Here is an 18,469-nt window from a genome sequence, read left to right as displayed (position 1 = left end):
TTTTACACGTTTAATTTAAAGTATATGTTAGGTAGTACTTCACTAGTTTTATTATTACTTACTAAGATATTTATAATTGCAAGTTCTCTCATATTTTCAAATCTTTTTTTTTTATATTCATATTTTATAGAAAAAGATCAATATTATAAAGTTAATGGATGTATTAATATTCAAAATAGATTTCTGTTTACATTAGAAAGGGAAAACATTTTGTTTAAAAAAAAAAAACAACACAACGCAGTTGTAGAAAAAATATTTGTAGTAACTACACGGTCAATAAAAAGTAAAAAAAAATTTTTTTTTAATATCTAAGAAATTTTTAAGATGAGTTGATTTTTAAGCTATTTGATAATATTATGTATTATAAATTTATAAGATTTTAATTTAAAACGATTAAGACCTATCAAAAATTTAAGATTATACCTAACCTAACATAATATTACTATTCTAATATAACTAATTAAAACACAAAAATTATGTCAAGAAGTTAAGTGTTTTGGTATAATTTATAAAAATATTTTGTTATGGTTAATAATTGCATAGTGCTTATCTATTTAACATAGATTATAATGACAACATTGCTATAAAATATAAATAAGTATATTTTGATTATTTTAACACTATTTTTTTTTATCTAGGTATGGAAAATGTTTTTTATTTTGATCAATATTTTTAAATGTAAATATGACTAGAAAATTGTACTTTTGGCCTGTTCTGACAATTTCAACGGATTTCTCGATATTTTTTCCATATCTGACTCACTTTTATGAATGTTGGATATAGTACGTTTTAGATTTTCACTCTTTAAATACTGTTAACAAATCTCAGTAATAATAAATAATAATTTATAAGCTTAGTAACAATTAATAAAAAATAAGTTACTCATAATATTTTGCTTTAGTAATCTTAAACGTCTTAAACCAACATAATATTATATGATTTATAAGGCTCTTTAAAATGTTAAGAAAATAATAATTATAAGTTACCTGGATTAAGGTTAATACTATTATAAATGTTATATATTATACGTTCAAAATGAAATGTAAATATACACGCACGTAAGCAATTAATGTACTTATTAAATAGTAGTTTAATTAAAAAGTATAAATCACATTTCATATTTTTAAGTCTCTTAGTATTACATTATTATATGTAAAATGTAGAAACTAATTTTATTAATATTATTAATCTTGTTGACATCTCATACTTATCTTATTCATTTATGCAGACTCATGAAAAAAATCTAAAAAAATCAACATTTGTGTATAAAAGTTGGTATAATATAAATATTAATTTAGTAAGTTTGTATTGTTTACATTTATAATGCAGATTGCATTTTATGAAAACATACTATGGTTCAAAGATAATTATTAATTACTGAATCTATAAACTCTATTTATATTAGTTCTTATTTATAATTTTAATTATCGCGTTATAAATCTATTATCAGCGAGAAAAATTACTTTTGATAAACCAAAAGATAGGAACGGTATATTTAATTCATAATTTTTTGTATTATATAATTTTAGTTGATGACAGCTTAAATTTTAAATAATTTTCATGAATAAATATAACACTACACAAATCTTTGTTTTTAGTTCGATTGTAAATCTATTATAATAATTTAATGAAATTTAAGTGTGTTCATGATTATAGAAGGCATGTTAAACGAAAATTAACTATTAAGTCTTACTTCCTCTTAGAATAAAATGTGTAAATGAAAAAAAAAATAATTGAAGTCATGAAAATCAAGGGTATCTTCCTTATCTCGATCATGTAAGTTGATGTGATTGTTTGTGCGTATTTGCCACTAAAAAATTAAGATTTTTAAGCTTTTTGTAATTAATATTACAATATCATATTATTTATTGTACACATCATCAAAAAAATAAAACCATAATCCTTTTCAAAATGTATTTCTAGTTCGTCAGATATAGTTATAGGTATATGAATGTGTATAATTAGTTTTCATAATTTTCTCTCATATAATAACTAAATACTTAGGATAAAATGATAAATATGTTAAATTTTTGTAATTTTTTAGGTTGAGGAATGTTGCATACCGTATATTATAAGCATACCGTATGCTTATAATTATTACTATGCACGTATAATTGTAGTACTAAAATGTTTTAAGAATATATATGGCTTTCAAGAATAATTAAAGGTTAATTTTTTCCAAATAATTAAGTTGGTAGAATTTAAAATGAAACAAATATATCTATTTTGGTTTTTACTAACTTGATAAATAATTTTTCATAAATTATACGAATAAATAATTCTTTTAATATCGTGGATCAATATACTAGTAATATTAAGATATTCTTAAGATATTAAATACGTGTAGTTAATTAGTTATTATTTATATATTATAATAGTTAAAAGTCATAAGTAATATATATATATATTTTTTTTTTAATGAAGTTTTTTATATTATTAAATTATGAAAAAAAAAAAATCAAAAAATATTTAACTTTTTTAATGAGTTAGATACTTAAACGAATCACCTTGTACATAATATTATACTAAATGGTTCTCGCTTTTAATATAAGAACAACATAAACATGAAACATAGCTTAAAAATCACCTTTTAAAGTACCTACATATTATGTGTTCAATTAATTTCTCCACGGTACTTTTTGTTTGTTTTATTGTTCCAAAGATAGAAAAAAAGAACAAAAAAAAAAAAAAACACTGCTATAAAACCAATATATTTAAGTATTTCAAAATGCAGGTGAAATAAACCGAATAATGAATTATTTGATTGTACCGAAATACAATTATGGTAAGTATGATAAAGAAACTTAAATATTTTATATTTACATTAAGTATGGCGTTTCTCTCTAAACGCATTTCAAGGTGACAACAATGGCAAAACACTTATTGTCGACTATATAATATATATGTTAAATATAGTTGAAATATTACTTCTGTTAGTAATGTTTATTTAAGGAAAATATAATATGATTTTTTAAACAATATTATATAAATAAATACCCAAAATATTTAATAATAGAATAAGAAAATACATTATACAATTTACCAATATACTGTTGAGTGCGAAGTGCTATGATGTTTTTTTTTACAAAAGGGGTAGCATATAAAATATTTTATAAAATTAATTATCGTAATATAATACACTTTAAGTTATAGTTTGCTATTTTTTACTTAATTTTAACTTATATTACAAACTTAATTTTTATACAGTTATAAATCTTTATTTTTCAGATCTATATTATGTATGGCCTTATTATATTTGTATATTATGGTATATAATATAATATATGATTAATTGTGAATAAATTATATACATTTATAATCATTTTACTAAATAAAATTTCTAGAAAGAAACTTAGGTAGTCATTTAGACATATTTTTTTATTTGAAAAAAATTTATTTAATATGTTGAATTTTTTTTTGTAATATTATTTATAACTACGTTTTCCATCTAAATTGGATAAGATTAAAATATTTACAAAAATTAATAACAATCATAGATCGATGCATCTAAACGTTATATGATATAAACTACAAATAATATTTTCAATTTTAAAACATTTTTAGTGAATGAAAATATTCACATCATATGCGAATCACAAATTGTTATTGTGTTCCGGTATTATATGATTGTTGGTTATAAAGAGCATAAAACACCTACAGATTTATAAAATGTATCGATTTCAGTGACAAAAATGTAGGTCGGTTTGAACTGTTAATAATATGATATATATTTCCAACTATGGCGTTTTATTGATTAAAGGTGCTAATACATTATTATTTCAAGAATTAACATATTATAACAATACCGTAGACAAATAATAATTTAAATTCAAATATTAAGTTGCTATATTTAATCTAAAGTTTAATTTATTTTTAGATTAACAATAATTAAAAACAAAAGTAAATAAATTCTATTGTATTTATTATATTAATTTAAAAAATAATTATTGTTTTCATGTCTTTCTACTTTTAATGATTAATGTTAATGATAATTCATTATGCCGTTTGCTGAAGTCGTGCAATGAGTTAATAAAATTTGATTTTAATTCTGGTCCAGCTTCTAAACTGAAAATGTATATTTTTTTATTGAATATTATACATATCTATATACTTTTGTTGATTGTTTTTGTTAAAATTGTGTATAAAATTCACATCTTTTACCCTTTGCTGATGTTTAAACTATAAATAAATAAATTTCATTTTTGCTCTTTAGTTTATCATTACTATAAATTATTGGATTAAGTATTATTTTCAATAAAGAATGTTAAAATAATCAATAACACTTATAATAATGGATGAGTATTAATGTATTATTTATTTTACACGATAGTTAGAAAATATTATTACTAAAACATTTTTTTTTTTTATAACAAATTGACTTATTAATTGTTTGACCAATTTTGATTGTTATTATACGCTACTTATTGATATTTATATATGAAAAATAAGAAAAGTAATAATTTTCAGAAAACTTTGATTTTGATAATATGAAATGAATCTATTCTATTTTATGTGTGCATTCATTTTAATATTTAATAAATAAAAAATTGGTTGATAAAAATTACAACTGTATTTAATAATGTGATAATTATAATATTCAAATCAAATCGATAAAATACACTAAAGCATTAAGAAATAGAATGAGTTAAAATATTTCATGAACTTGGGTATCTTAAGTATTATTTGTTTTTTAAGAACAAGTATACAACAATCGTATCCATTACGTTGTACAACACACGAACTTTAAAGTTAATGATTATTATAAAACGTCTAAATTGTGAACAGTTCGAAAAAAGAAAATATTGTTGAATACTTGTAAGTAAAAAAAAACTAGTATTGTCTATACAATTGTTTCTTGAAATGTGTTATATAATTTTTTCTTTATTTATAATCTGAACAATTATTTTAATGTCTCTCTATAAATCTGTCCTAACTCAAGATTAATTGGCGCTAGCAAAGATTTTAGAAGTTCCCACGAGATTGTGTGTTATATTACAATTCTCACAGAGAGCTGTCGTATTTTATTGGTTTCTCTGGTAAATTTACCTGAAAAGGATTTCAAACTATTGAACCACGAATTCACCGGACTAGAGGACAATAAAGATCACTTGTGAGCCTCTCGAAGAAATAGCTCCCTACTATTTGTGTCTTATTACCTTTATTGAAAAAAAATACAATTTATGGGAATTCTATTCTTTTGTATATAATGTTTTATTGTATTTTTAAGTACTGTTACATAATGAAATGAAAATAAGTAATAAGTAAACGCATTATAGTATTATTCAATGTTGAGTATTTTATTTATATTTCTGATATAATAATCATCATACAAATAAAACACACTAAACGTCTAAATGTAATTCTAAATCTAAATACTAGGAATAAAAGTAATAGGATTACAAACTCAAGAAACTAATGTTAATACAAATGAAATATATTAGTAATATCTATATTTTAAGGGTAAGTACATTAATTAGATTTAATCACGCATTGTGATTAGTTTTGACATAGAATTTCATTGATTAACATTACGATTTACGAATATATTATATTCATTAGTTGGGTATTCTTAACGAGGAAGTCTTCAAATTACATTATCAATATCGTGAACTGTTGAATTTTAAAGCTTTTGACTGCTCAATTATAATAATGGATTTATAATTTTTATGATTTCAGTGATAATGACGGTAATTTTGTCCATTTTCACGGTGGTGCCTTTAATTATGTTCGTTGTTGGTAAGTTTTGTACTATATAGTATACTTTTAATTAAAACAAATATTATTTAATCCCATTATACAAATGCATGCATTTAATGAATTAGTTATAAAAACTAAGTTTGAAGTATAATTTTCTATGTATACCTATACAACTAATTAAAGTAAATTTAATGTATATTTTAATAATTTTTATGTTTATGGAATATTGCGGTCTGAACGAAAAACCTAAACTCTCTGTACAGTTTTTCAAAAAATTTGGTTGTAGGTAGTATAATAAGCAAGTCTTATTGAAGATTTATAAATTATAAAATTTTTATCATTGTATTTAACTAATAATGGTTAATTATTTTCATTATATTTTTTAAAACATCAGTCGTTATTTAATAATAACTACCTATTGAGCTATAATAATAACACTTTATTTATATAATATTATTGTTTTATATATGGAAGGTAATTAAATTAATATAATATTAAATATTTTTATATTCACTTAATTATTTCTACAAATCATAACTGAATATCTGTATATGTAGAAGTTGAACAGTTGTACAATTTAGTCAACTTCGAAATTGTATACTTTAATGTTTTACGCATGATATTTATGTAACAAAAACAATATATGATGGGGTGTAACTTTTATCTTTTAATAAGAACATTCCAGTTTATTTATAAAACACAAATTATACATATATAATATATATAAATGATAACAAAAAATATTTTATGTATGTATTTATAGTATTTTTTAGTTAATCATTTAAATTCATATTATTAATTTTTGAGTTTATATTACTATGATGTATAGACTAAATCAATAATTAATGTTAATCAAAATATTATCTTCTGATAAAAGCATAAAAATTATATATTTTTAATTTAAAACTAATAAATTAATGCAAATCAAAGAAGCAAAAGACAGCAAGATCAATACATGCATTTTTAATATATATTTTTGTTTAACTGTTTTAAATATTAGTAACAAAATAAAAACAAACAAAAAGACTAAAGTAGTTTAATTCGCAGGGTCGTGTCAGTCGACATTAAAATTTTTATTTACTTAATAAAGATTATTAAATACTAAATTGTTTGATTTAATCAAAATTTAGTTACAAAGCAAAGATTAAAAAATGAGTTTTCATCTGTCATAATATGAGTTTAAAAAGTATAAACTAAAGCAGGCAAGCCATAGTTTCTAAAAATGATAAAATTAATTGAAATCTGTTTTGGACGGGCGTCTTATACCTACGACACAAAGTGATATAAGTAATAAAATATATTATACTAAAAGCTTAGTAATTTATTATTATGTGGATTTTCTATAACATATTAATAATTAACGCGGTCGATTTCAATTAAAAAATGAATTAAATAAGTATTTACACGCTTAAAATTAAATTTATGTGTCTTAAATGACTGATTTTATATATAATTAGATTTGAATGTATACTATAGTTTGATTGATTCACTTTTCCGTTTTTTAATTTATTTTATGGCATACAATTTCGAAACACTTTAGAGGTCATTGATGAATAACTGTTTAAATATTGGTTACAAGTGTGAATTTTATAAAATAAAAATAAGGAACCATCAACTCTGTCATTTTTTGTGTTCAATGTTGTAGACAATTCATTCAATCCTTCGTTGTTGCATTATAAATTTGTTATGTGCATACTAGGAATGTCTAAACAAAAAAATAATAATAACTTTGTAGTATAAAGTCAGTAAGTGAATTATGCAATAGCAATTTTCTTGTTTTTGTTTTTTATTTTATTACACAATTCCTCGGCTCTCTGAATAGTATGTTTTTACAGTTAATACTAAGGAAAACTAGGAATTGCAATATTGATGGAATTTCACTGAATCTCAGATAAATTATAATTTCCCGAGAAGTTACTGGTAACTATTATTTTTTGATCTTCTATTATACTCAAATTTACTCTAAATAAAAAATTAAAATGATACGAATAATAAACATGTAGTTTACCAAAATTATTATTCAATTTCGTTTTGTAGCCGAGAATAAATTAAACCAAAGTTTAATATTATTCTATAAATTCTAAATTCTGAAAAATTCGATGCATATTGAGTTGTCAGTTGAAAAAAAATGGAAAATATACTCCATTTACAGTTAGAAATTACTTGTTTGAAAATCAATTAACAGAAAGCCAGAACACTGATTATCTTACACCGAAAAATTAAAACACTTGATTTATTGTTAAAACTGAAAGTTTAAATAACAAAACAAAATATTGTTGTACACGTATTATTAATTATATAATATTTATATATACAATATATATAGCTTTTTAATATGCTTTATTCAGTCACTACAATTATAAAGTAATAAAGAAAGTAGTGCTTATTTAGGAAAAAATATATCTTGCCCAATAAATAATAGTAACAAACCCCGATTAAGACTTTTCAAACATTAATAATTAACATCCATTTAACATAAAAATTAATTGAATAATGTAATGTTATAATATACTATATACTAGTATATACTAGCCATATACTATATGGCTTATTAAAATTATTAATCATTTTTCAAAATATTAATTATTGGAAGGAGCTGTTAACGAGATAAAATAAAGGAAGACACTCTGTATAATACATACATTAATTTATGGATACTACCTATTTGTATCGCATTAATTGATTGAATTCTTTGTTTTTTATATCGTGCGTGTACTTTTTAACCATAATTTTTGTTTCAAACGATAGTTAGCTATTTGGACAATAAGTATAGTTTACAATAATAATGATATCAGCGAGAAATTTCGGCAGAGTAACCGTCATGCGCGATAGACACTAATTTTGTAGTATAATAGTCTCGTCGTTTTTCGGTGAAATATTTTATAGTATTACCCATTTCCCGATTTAATCTAATTTGAATACAATTTGAAGAAGTGCATCACACACACACACACACTAACCGGATAAAACAAGAAAAACGCGTAATATCACATATATTATATTATTATTATCTGCCGGCTAGCAAATTTATTACACCTTTACTACAACTATACTAATATTATGTCTCGTCTTATTCCAATGATATTAGCTATTTTTATCAACCCAAACCAATCGAACCGAACCGTGAGTTTGGAACTATATATAATATTATACACACGTGAGTCATAATAGGTCGGGTCAAAGAATATCGATCGTTTCGCGACATAATCATTATAATCACTCTGACATGACACGACTGCACGAATTATATACCTACCTCGTAAAGTTTAAATATATTAGTTACATACCACGTGCAATATTGCACATGCACGTCGCACCGTAGTAACAAAAATCGTTATTATAATATTTAAATAATTATATTGTCATTGTCGTAACGCGACGTTTGACGATGGCGCTCGTCGTCGTCGTCGGCGGCGGCTTTTTTTTTCGACTTTTTCGACTTTTTTCGACTTGTTGCAGGCGTGGAGTTCGTTCGCGACTGTCCGCGGGAACCGCACATACCGGTGTACATGATCGTGGGCGGCATATTCGGCTTGATCAAAATGGTGTGGCTGCTGTGCCGACAGGTCAAGTCGCTGCGGTACAACAAGCGCCGGCGGCCGGACATGGGCACGCGGGAGGACATGGTGTCGTCGATGGGGTCGCGCATAGCGTCCGTCGGGCTGGCCGCGTTCCTGGCCGGTTGGTTCGCGCTGGGCAACTATTGGATACTGTCCGTGTACTGGCCCGAATCGGAGCCGACGTCGCTGTACGAGCCCAACGGCTGGTGCAACAGGACGCTGTACGTCACCAGCCTCGTGCACCTGGCCCTGGTGTACGCGGCCGGCGCGCTGGTGCTGGCCACCGTCGTGGCCGTGCTGGTGTTCCAACAGTGCGCGTTCCGGTTCAAATAGCATACGGCCACCACGGCGCTGTGCGGTTGCGCCCACGGCCACCACGGCAGCCGCCGCATGACCATCACCGGCATACTGCCGTACAGCGCCATACACATCAGCGTCACCAGGCCCGTCGACGACGTGGCCCTGTAGTCGGCCGGTGCGCCCGACACCGACACCGACGAGATCGCGATCATCGTCGTCGGCCGCCGACTACTCGACCGCCGACGCCTCGGACGACGGTCGTCATCGACGGCGGTCGCGACTCTGCGCGGCTGCAGCTGCAGTCGTGTACGAAATACAATAGAGGTACCATTAGGCGCACTCGGCTACTCGGGGCGCCGCGTTGTAAGTAGAGGAATGCGTACTCACGACGTGTATACGACGTAGGTAATATCGTGCGACGTCGAATGCATTTACCGTTTTCGAATACAACAATCCGGACTATTTTGTCGGCCGTGTTTGTCGGGGGGGGGGGACCCCCCCAAAAAATGACTTCTAATTCGCATAAGGCGTTATCATGTCATTAGATTTAAATAATAACGACGAGTGGCAAATACGACTGGGATTATTGTATTTGGAATCAAAACCCATTTACGGTTAGATGTAGGTATATTATTATAAACATGTATTATATTATTTATTACGATACCTAATTATTTTAAAAGTATTATTAATTATTTTACCCGTAAAAACGTAGAACAACTCTTGTGTACGGTTTGGGCGCTGCAGTGAGGATCTGGCCGCGATCGATCAGCATTCGCAGTTTTAGGCTAAAATTATGAGAGACGCCTGTTAATCGAATAGATTACGGTTGAGAAATCTACAAAGATTATAATTGTACAATGTTGTGCACTTGCGTGTATAGTGTAACGTTTGCTGGCAAGTATCATTCGTAACGGTGTCCTTTGTATTCAACATATTAAATACGATCGTCGCGTCACGCGTCGTTACGCAAAGCCATTTCGTACACATCCATATTATTATTATTATTTACCCAAGTACGGTGTTTATGTCATGTGCGCCACTGAGTTGTTTCGCTCATTGTCAAATATGACTATTATGTTATCTTACAGACTCTGATATCACAAAGACGCCCGTTTACCTATATCATTTAAAACGTATATTTTATAATATTTATCTCCTCCGCATTATAGAATATTTATATTATATTTATCGCCCGTGTTTGTTCCCGTATAAGTATAACTTCCTATTTTTTTTCCTGATTTATATTTTTGAATTATAATTTTGAGCGATTATTATTGCAATATTGACTTATACTTATTATGATTTCTCATTAATATAACGGTATATTTAAACTTTAGCAGACCCTGTTCCGTAAAAGTCAATTGTAAATATTTTAAAAGTAGAATTACTTATTTTCGTTATTCAAATACTTAAGTTAGTTTTAAAGTTTATGCAGGTGATGGGTAGAGGAGTATAATACATAGTAGGATGGCGGATAATAATATAATATGTACAATAAACATGGTGAGATACCAACTTTAACTGTAATTTAACGAATTCACGTCACGGTAAACGTCGTTTTCCATTCCTTGCTTCGCTCAGAATGCATTTTTTCAAATCCAGAACCGTATCGTTTGACACCTATATAATAATAATGTACTAACCCTTGATCCTCGTGCCTGTTTTACTGCTCACGGGGCAATGCTTACTGAGAAAACTAACTTCTTACTATTCCTACATCGTGCGCTAGTTTACCTGTTATTGTGTTTAAATATATTATCATGTGTTCACATGTGCGTATGCTATTTTGTTAGCTGTTCTCGTTCGTTTTGCTCCTTTATTGTTATTGTTATTTTTATCGTATAAATTGACGTTTTAATTATTGAAACCGTTTCGCCATTTTGAAGTCCTTAATGTTGTACTTAAAAGTTTGGTGCCTAACACGTGTTAAACGATCTGAAACACTTAAAAAATGTTTAAATGCGTTTCGTCGTTCAACCAATAATTTGATTTCTCTTTGCATTTATATTATTTAACACACTTCGATTGATAATTTTATTATTATAATATATAATTGTATGCGTAATAATGCATTTTAACATTAACACGATGTAATATTCATAATTTTTCAATTAATCAATATTGAAATATTAATTCTAATAATATTTAAGACATATTATAGAAAAACTTCGATGTGCCCATTATAATATAAATACTACCTATACATATTATATTATCTATTTCATTAAAAACTAAAAAAAAAACTATATCTATGGTTCTCTCTACTATTGTTATGATTGTAATAAAATTATTGTGTCTTTCGACGTATTATATTAAATATATGTACTAACCATACACTATTGTTACAGTTCAGTCTATAGGAAATATGCATTATTGGATATAATATGCTTAAGCTTACAGTATTTACACTTTTAAAAAGGGAAAAATAATAGCAAAATCATCTAATACCTATACAAGTCTTTTGTAGTCATAAAGACTCAATGATTTGCTTTAAAATTTTTATGTTTGTATAACATTGTATAGTGAAGTTAATCATATTAGTTTATTCATAATTATTATACCTGAACTAAGTCGTTTGGAGAAATATACTTGTTCGTAGATATATCGTATAAAATTAAATATAGGTTAACATAAGCTGTCATTAAATTTTAATTTTTTCACCGCTTTTGTAAATTTTGATTATGATATCATAAAATGGTTCAAGTTAGCAGTCAATAGGTATTGCACTTTACGTTTGAATTTGGTAAAAGTTTTTAAAATTAATTATAACTGCGTGTCAAGCGTGATTTGAATAATGGTAAGTCAATATCATATGAAATGTATTCTGTGAACTTAAATTTAATCACGCATAAATGTATCACAATAATAATTGTTCTACGATGCGGTTATTTTATTAAATTTTCGTTTTGAATGTTTTTGCAAAGTCTCGAAATGTTATTATCTCGTGTAATATGTCCGTATTCATACATTACGCACACTGAGCAATCATTGATTATAAATCGTATTATTATTTTCATGAATTTAATCAACAGAAATAATTCAGTTAGAATTCTCTTAAGACTTAAATTATTATTCTACTCGTTTAACGAGTATTCGCATAAATGCAAAATAGATATAAATCACTCTGATTTATGACCATTGGTATCAATGACTAAAAGATTTTAAGTGTTTGGACGTGAGTACGTGACATGAGTTAAGTTGAGAACGACAATGGTGGAAGATGTTGGGATTTAGTACTTTAATGTAAACATTAGGTCCTATGGGTTACCTACCCGTTAAAATTGTTTATACCGTCTAAATACATTATTTTAGTCCGGAGATTTAGATTGATCTAAGTTTTTTAACAAATTAGAGGACGCTACTCTCACATGTATTATCTACGTATTATAAACATACAACAAAGCAATTTTCGTTCAAATATTATTAGCTTTAATATTAGAGTTAATTGATCTATTATCAGTTCGAAATGAGAGCATTATATATGAGTAAGCGTTGGTTTTTTTCGATGTTTAAATTTTTAATTTTTAATGTGAATATGACAAATTGAAAATGTTTATTTCTTGAATAATAATTAACGATTGAGGACAGATAATATTTTTACCTTTGTAGAAAAATTATTAGTTCTACTGAATGAAAGTTTGTCAAGTTATATGTTTGTATGGTGGAAACAATATAATATGTAACGGTGACGTCCTCTTAACGTACTTTTTTATGATAAATAAATAACAATACATTTAGCGTTAAATAATTTTCATTATTTTCATAACATTATACAATATCTACATCATCTTGAATGTATGTATAGTGATCACCAATTTTAAATTATGAGTGTAGAAACATGCTATAACATGGACCATATAGTGATTGGAAATTCGTTTTAATTTATTCGTCAAATTTGATATAAAAAAAAAATATATATATATATATATATAATTAATGGTTAAAATATTCTACTAAAAAAAAAAAAAAAAAACATTAGAATTTTGTTTCCGATCAAATAAAAATGTCGTGATAAATAAATAAAACTTTTTTTTTCATTATTTTTTATGTTTGTAATGAATCATAATGATAAATCATTATTGAATATTACAAACAAAATTAAAATTTGGTGTATAGTTAAAAAACTGTTAATGGTATTTTATGTTTGAAATATAATATTATAGTTTTCAATAATTAAACATTGAAATTATATTAAAATCGTTTAAAATAAATTGTTATAACCATATTATTATATTATATTACTATATAGGCATATAACGGAATCCAATTAATTCATTCAAATTGTTTATTGAAGACGAGTAAATCTATTGCCAAGAACTCTGTTAAGGATAATGTATTATGTTTATCACATAAAGTTCTATTCTTGCTCTTGAAAATGAAAATAGGTTTCATTATAAAATTGTAATCAGCGAAAACATATACTACAGTGATTTTCAACCAAAATAGTATCGTTTATAAAAATAAAACCGAGACTGTAATAATTGCAGGTTATAGGTACATAATATGTAAAAATAAGACATTAACATTGAACGCCGGAAGAAAGTCTTGAAATTGATATTATTTCACATCATTGTATCTATTATTATCTTTGAAAAGATTGAAATTTTATAACCAAATAATCCAATTCCCAAATATCTTGTCCGTCCGTTAATGCTTAAGTTCATGTTTTTTATTTGTGTTTTCTATAAAAACATTTCCTTACCTAAAGCGTGACAATGATTTTATTTATTCACTATATACCGGTGTTTAAATTTGAAATTAACTCGGTCGCTCTCCCAGTGTCGATCGACACTAACAATGAATTATTGTCCAAATGTAAACGACAAATCCCTGTATTTTGTTGTCCCCTTGGGTTTTTGGTGTTTTTAACAATTCGTTTCAATTTTCTCTCAAGAGCCTCCCTGCTCGTGTTTACACCGTATACAATTTTATACAAACTGAAAGACAATATGTGAAATTAAAAATGAATCATTCAGTAGTGTCAACACAACAGTGAAAACCCAAAAATTTAGTATTTATAAATTATAATTAAAAGTGGTAAAGTATTATTGAATAGGATTTTAATACTTTCAAATAAAATTTAAAAATTAATTAAAAAGCTGTAATTACCATTTATTTATATTTATACGCATTTGATCTTCCTATAACATGAATAGTTTTTTAAATCACGTCTTATTTCTTTATTAAAGTCAAATATAATATAATTTATTTCAAACATTTTCTTACACGACCATGTGCATTAAATAATTTTTAGATTTGAAGATTTCTATTGAATTATTATTGGTATTTACCTATAATATGAAACTTGAGGTTTATGTTTAAATTTATCTGTTTCATACAGATTACACAATTAACAATATTATGAATGCTGGGACCAAAATAGAAGAATTTGTAAAATTCAATTGCGTCTTTGTAGAATAATCTCTACGTATTAAATAACATTTCCTAAACCAATACTTACCATATCATACTAAACAATATCAAATACATGTGATAATCTAATTTTTTCCTTTTAAGTTCTACTTTTTTTGGCATATACATTATTCTATACCTATGTTTGTTAATAAATATTTTAAATTAAATTATGTTTACTTTTACTTAATATACTTCAATACAACAGAATTTCAGCCTATAATTGCATCATGAACATTTGTTTGTTTCAATTTTAATCATAAGTACCGTCTTGTTTCCTTAAGAAACTATTGTCTAAGTTACCTAATATTCTTAATATATTTTCTATAAATTTAATATGATTACAACACAACGTGTTAAATTTATAAGAAACGCCTATAAAATAAAATCTAATAATTTAATATTTTTAATGCCTTATATTATTTTATAAATTATTATATTTTTTGTTCAAACACATTATTTTAAAATTCATAATAAGAGATTTCAACCAATTGTATGTGATTTTCTGTACTACGGTTTTTATGATTATAAAATTTGAAGATATTGTATAATGAATAACAAAGGTTATAACATAAGCACTCTTATAACATTAAAGATCTTCGTACGAACTTTTATAAAAATGAAATCATTAATATTAAGCAGTACACCATATTGATTTTTTTTATTTTTGTGCAACCGTAACCTAATTTTTGTTTAATATACAGTTTTATAATCATTATTTACTATATATACAAATATTTTAATATCGCCATAAATATTTACTGAAATGGGTAGTTAAAAAAAAAAAATAAAATAAACTATCAATCATTTTTTTGGTGTATTTTTAGACGTTTTAATGTTATAAATATAAATATTGTACTTGATGAACCTCTACAATTTAATAAATATTAAAATACTCGTACAAAATATCGTCTATACGTTATCCAATAGGTACTTCTTTTCATAAATTATATTTTAATATCACATAATATTTGATTTAGTATTATTGTCAAGAACCAAATTCATAATTCCCATAGAAAAATGACTTTGAATAATATATTATATAAATACCTACTTGGTATTTAAAACATATTATACTAATATTTACTAACTAATTATTTACTTTATTAATAGAATTCAGTTTTCATCTTAAGATCTAAGCTGAAAACGATGGTGAAGTTGTAAAAATGAATATCTGCCTACATTTCAAGTTATTGCTGTAATGTAACTAAGAGTATAGATTTTCTAAATACCTAATAATTAATGTAAAGTCTAATGATGATTTAAACGTTTGCAAATCGTCGCTATATACTCTTTATTAATATAGCCAGTTTAACAATATGGATTGAAAACTTTTTTAGACTAGATTCATGTAGGATAAAATTCTGGATAAAAAGGAATAGGTATAATATACCTATTTCTTTTATAACCTATTATAACAATTAAGTTTATAATTTTTTTTATATTCATGTGTACATTAAACTAATATTGGCTCTAAATGAAAAGATATAATACAAAAACCGAGTATGAACGTTTTTAATTGATAATCAAAAAGTAATACGTTTCAACTAACAAAATATGCATAATTTACCATTGTTATAGTACTAAAAAATACAGATAATAATAATAATGCAATTATAAAAAATCTTTAAGTTTTCTGTAAGCTAAAACTAAAATCCCTATACATATATTACATTAAATACAATTTCGTATATTATACCATAAAATCAAAATAAGTTTCTTAGCTAAAAAAAATATAGTAAGCAATTGACTTTTCTCATGTAATATTAATTCATAGATATAATTTAGAGTAAAGTAAATCAATTTTAAGTTTTAAATAATAATTATTATTTTTGAATCGAAAAAAGTTTGATTTTGAGTCCAGTGAAATCAAATCATAAATTAACCTGACTTTAATTATTTAAAAAAAAACAAAAATAGATTTCATTTTCTTATAATTACTTCTCATATATTTTTTTTTTTTTTTAGAATTAATAAGAAGAAAATAATAAGTCTTTTTTTTAAGGTTAATTTTAAAAAAGGTTGCTGAATAGACGTTATTGAAATCAGGTTATTTGAAATGTTTATGTCTTGCAGGTTAAGTTAGTTTTAAAGTCAAATATTTATGAAATTCTTTTGATATTGTAAATATAAATGTGTGTATAATCAACAGATGGATTTTCTGAATGATCTGTTTAAAAAAGTCAATCATAGTATACAATATAATTTAAAATGTTGCGTAGGTACCTAACATGAAGTTTAATATGGTTTTAAATACTAATACACAAGTATTGGTCCAAGTAAAATTTTACATGATAAAACGACGTTACCAAAATGTTTTATTAGCAATTATATTCAACAATAATGACTATTGAAACAAATAATTTATATTTACCAACAAATTGTGCATATATTTAATAAAAAAACGAATAAAATACCTTGGGTTGTATTAAATGATATTATACAACAATCATATTATTATAAATACATTCATGATGAATATAAATGATTTATTTCATACACTAAAAGAAAATCAAACTATTTTAGATATAGTCTCGAGATGGTCAATTTATACTTAAGTATTTTATATTAATGTTACAGATTAATCTGTAAAATAATTTAAAAAATATAAATGGGTAATTTATTTAATTGTTAAGATAAATAAATAATGATTTGTTATTGTAGAAAAGCATTATAGGTAAGTACTTTAACCATGTGTGTATTATTTAAACATAATTAATTAATAATTACCTATATTTATTTGTATTTTTATGTTTCATATAATATAATTCCAGGATTTAAGTTTTTTCTTGTTATTAATTTCATAAGTTTCAGTTAATTTATCTTTAATACGATTTTACTGTTATTATTTTGTCGTCAAAACTTGATTATTATTTTTTGCAGATAAATGTTTTTATTTAGAGAATTGTAATAACATCTAAAAAAAACACCAAACACAATTTAAGGAATCAAACTTTATATTAATATATAAAAATTATTTATAGGTATAGTATTATTATTAATTACGTGGCTATAAATGGCTATATTTATGTTATAAAATCTATATTTTAATTGATGATTTATGTCTATTACAAATTATCTAAAATATTTTATCAAAAAGTAAGATATTGTATACCACTAAACTATTACTATACTTAGCTTAAAATATTATAATATTACGTTTTAATAGTTGTGTATTTTATGTGAAAAAAATATAACACTGAATTGTTTTATTTTATCTTGTTTTTATTTAGAAATACTATTGTCGGTGAACAACAGTCAAAATCTCATGTCTTGTAACTTAAAAATTAATAGTATTAACTATTAATATCTATAAGGGTTCTGTATTATTGTCACAAAAGAATTTTATTAAGCACACAACTACAGAATCTAAAAGTTCAGATTCATTGAAGCACAACCTGGTAAGTATAAATATTAAATATTTTGGGAAAATTATAAACAAGAAAAATATTTTCTATACTTAAAAAATGTACGATTTATCAAAAAGTAAAACTTTG

General features: G+C 25.2%; 1 protein-coding gene across 1 annotated transcript in view; it reads left to right on the top strand.

The window, feature by feature from the left end:
* Positions 1 to 18,184, top strand: part of LOC114129524 (uncharacterized) — a 67,412-nt gene extending 49,228 nt beyond the window's left edge. Inside the window, exons 5-6 of the mRNA XM_050208290.1 lie at positions 5,677 to 5,736; positions 9,157 to 18,184. Of these exons, the coding sequence (XP_050064247.1) occupies positions 5,677 to 5,736; positions 9,157 to 9,590 (494 nt within the window). The 3' untranslated portion in view covers positions 9,591 to 18,184. The remainder of the gene's footprint in view (positions 1 to 5,676; positions 5,737 to 9,156) is intronic.
* The last annotated feature ends 285 nt before the right edge of the window (positions 18,185 to 18,469 follow it).

The sequence above is a fragment of the Aphis gossypii genome, chromosome 1 (genome assembly GCF_020184175.1).
Source record: "Aphis gossypii isolate Hap1 chromosome 1, ASM2018417v2, whole genome shotgun sequence".
Taxonomy (NCBI): domain Eukaryota; kingdom Metazoa; phylum Arthropoda; class Insecta; order Hemiptera; family Aphididae; genus Aphis; species Aphis gossypii.
Note: the sequence above shows the minus strand (reverse complement) of the source record. Positions and strands in the feature narration are given on the sequence as shown.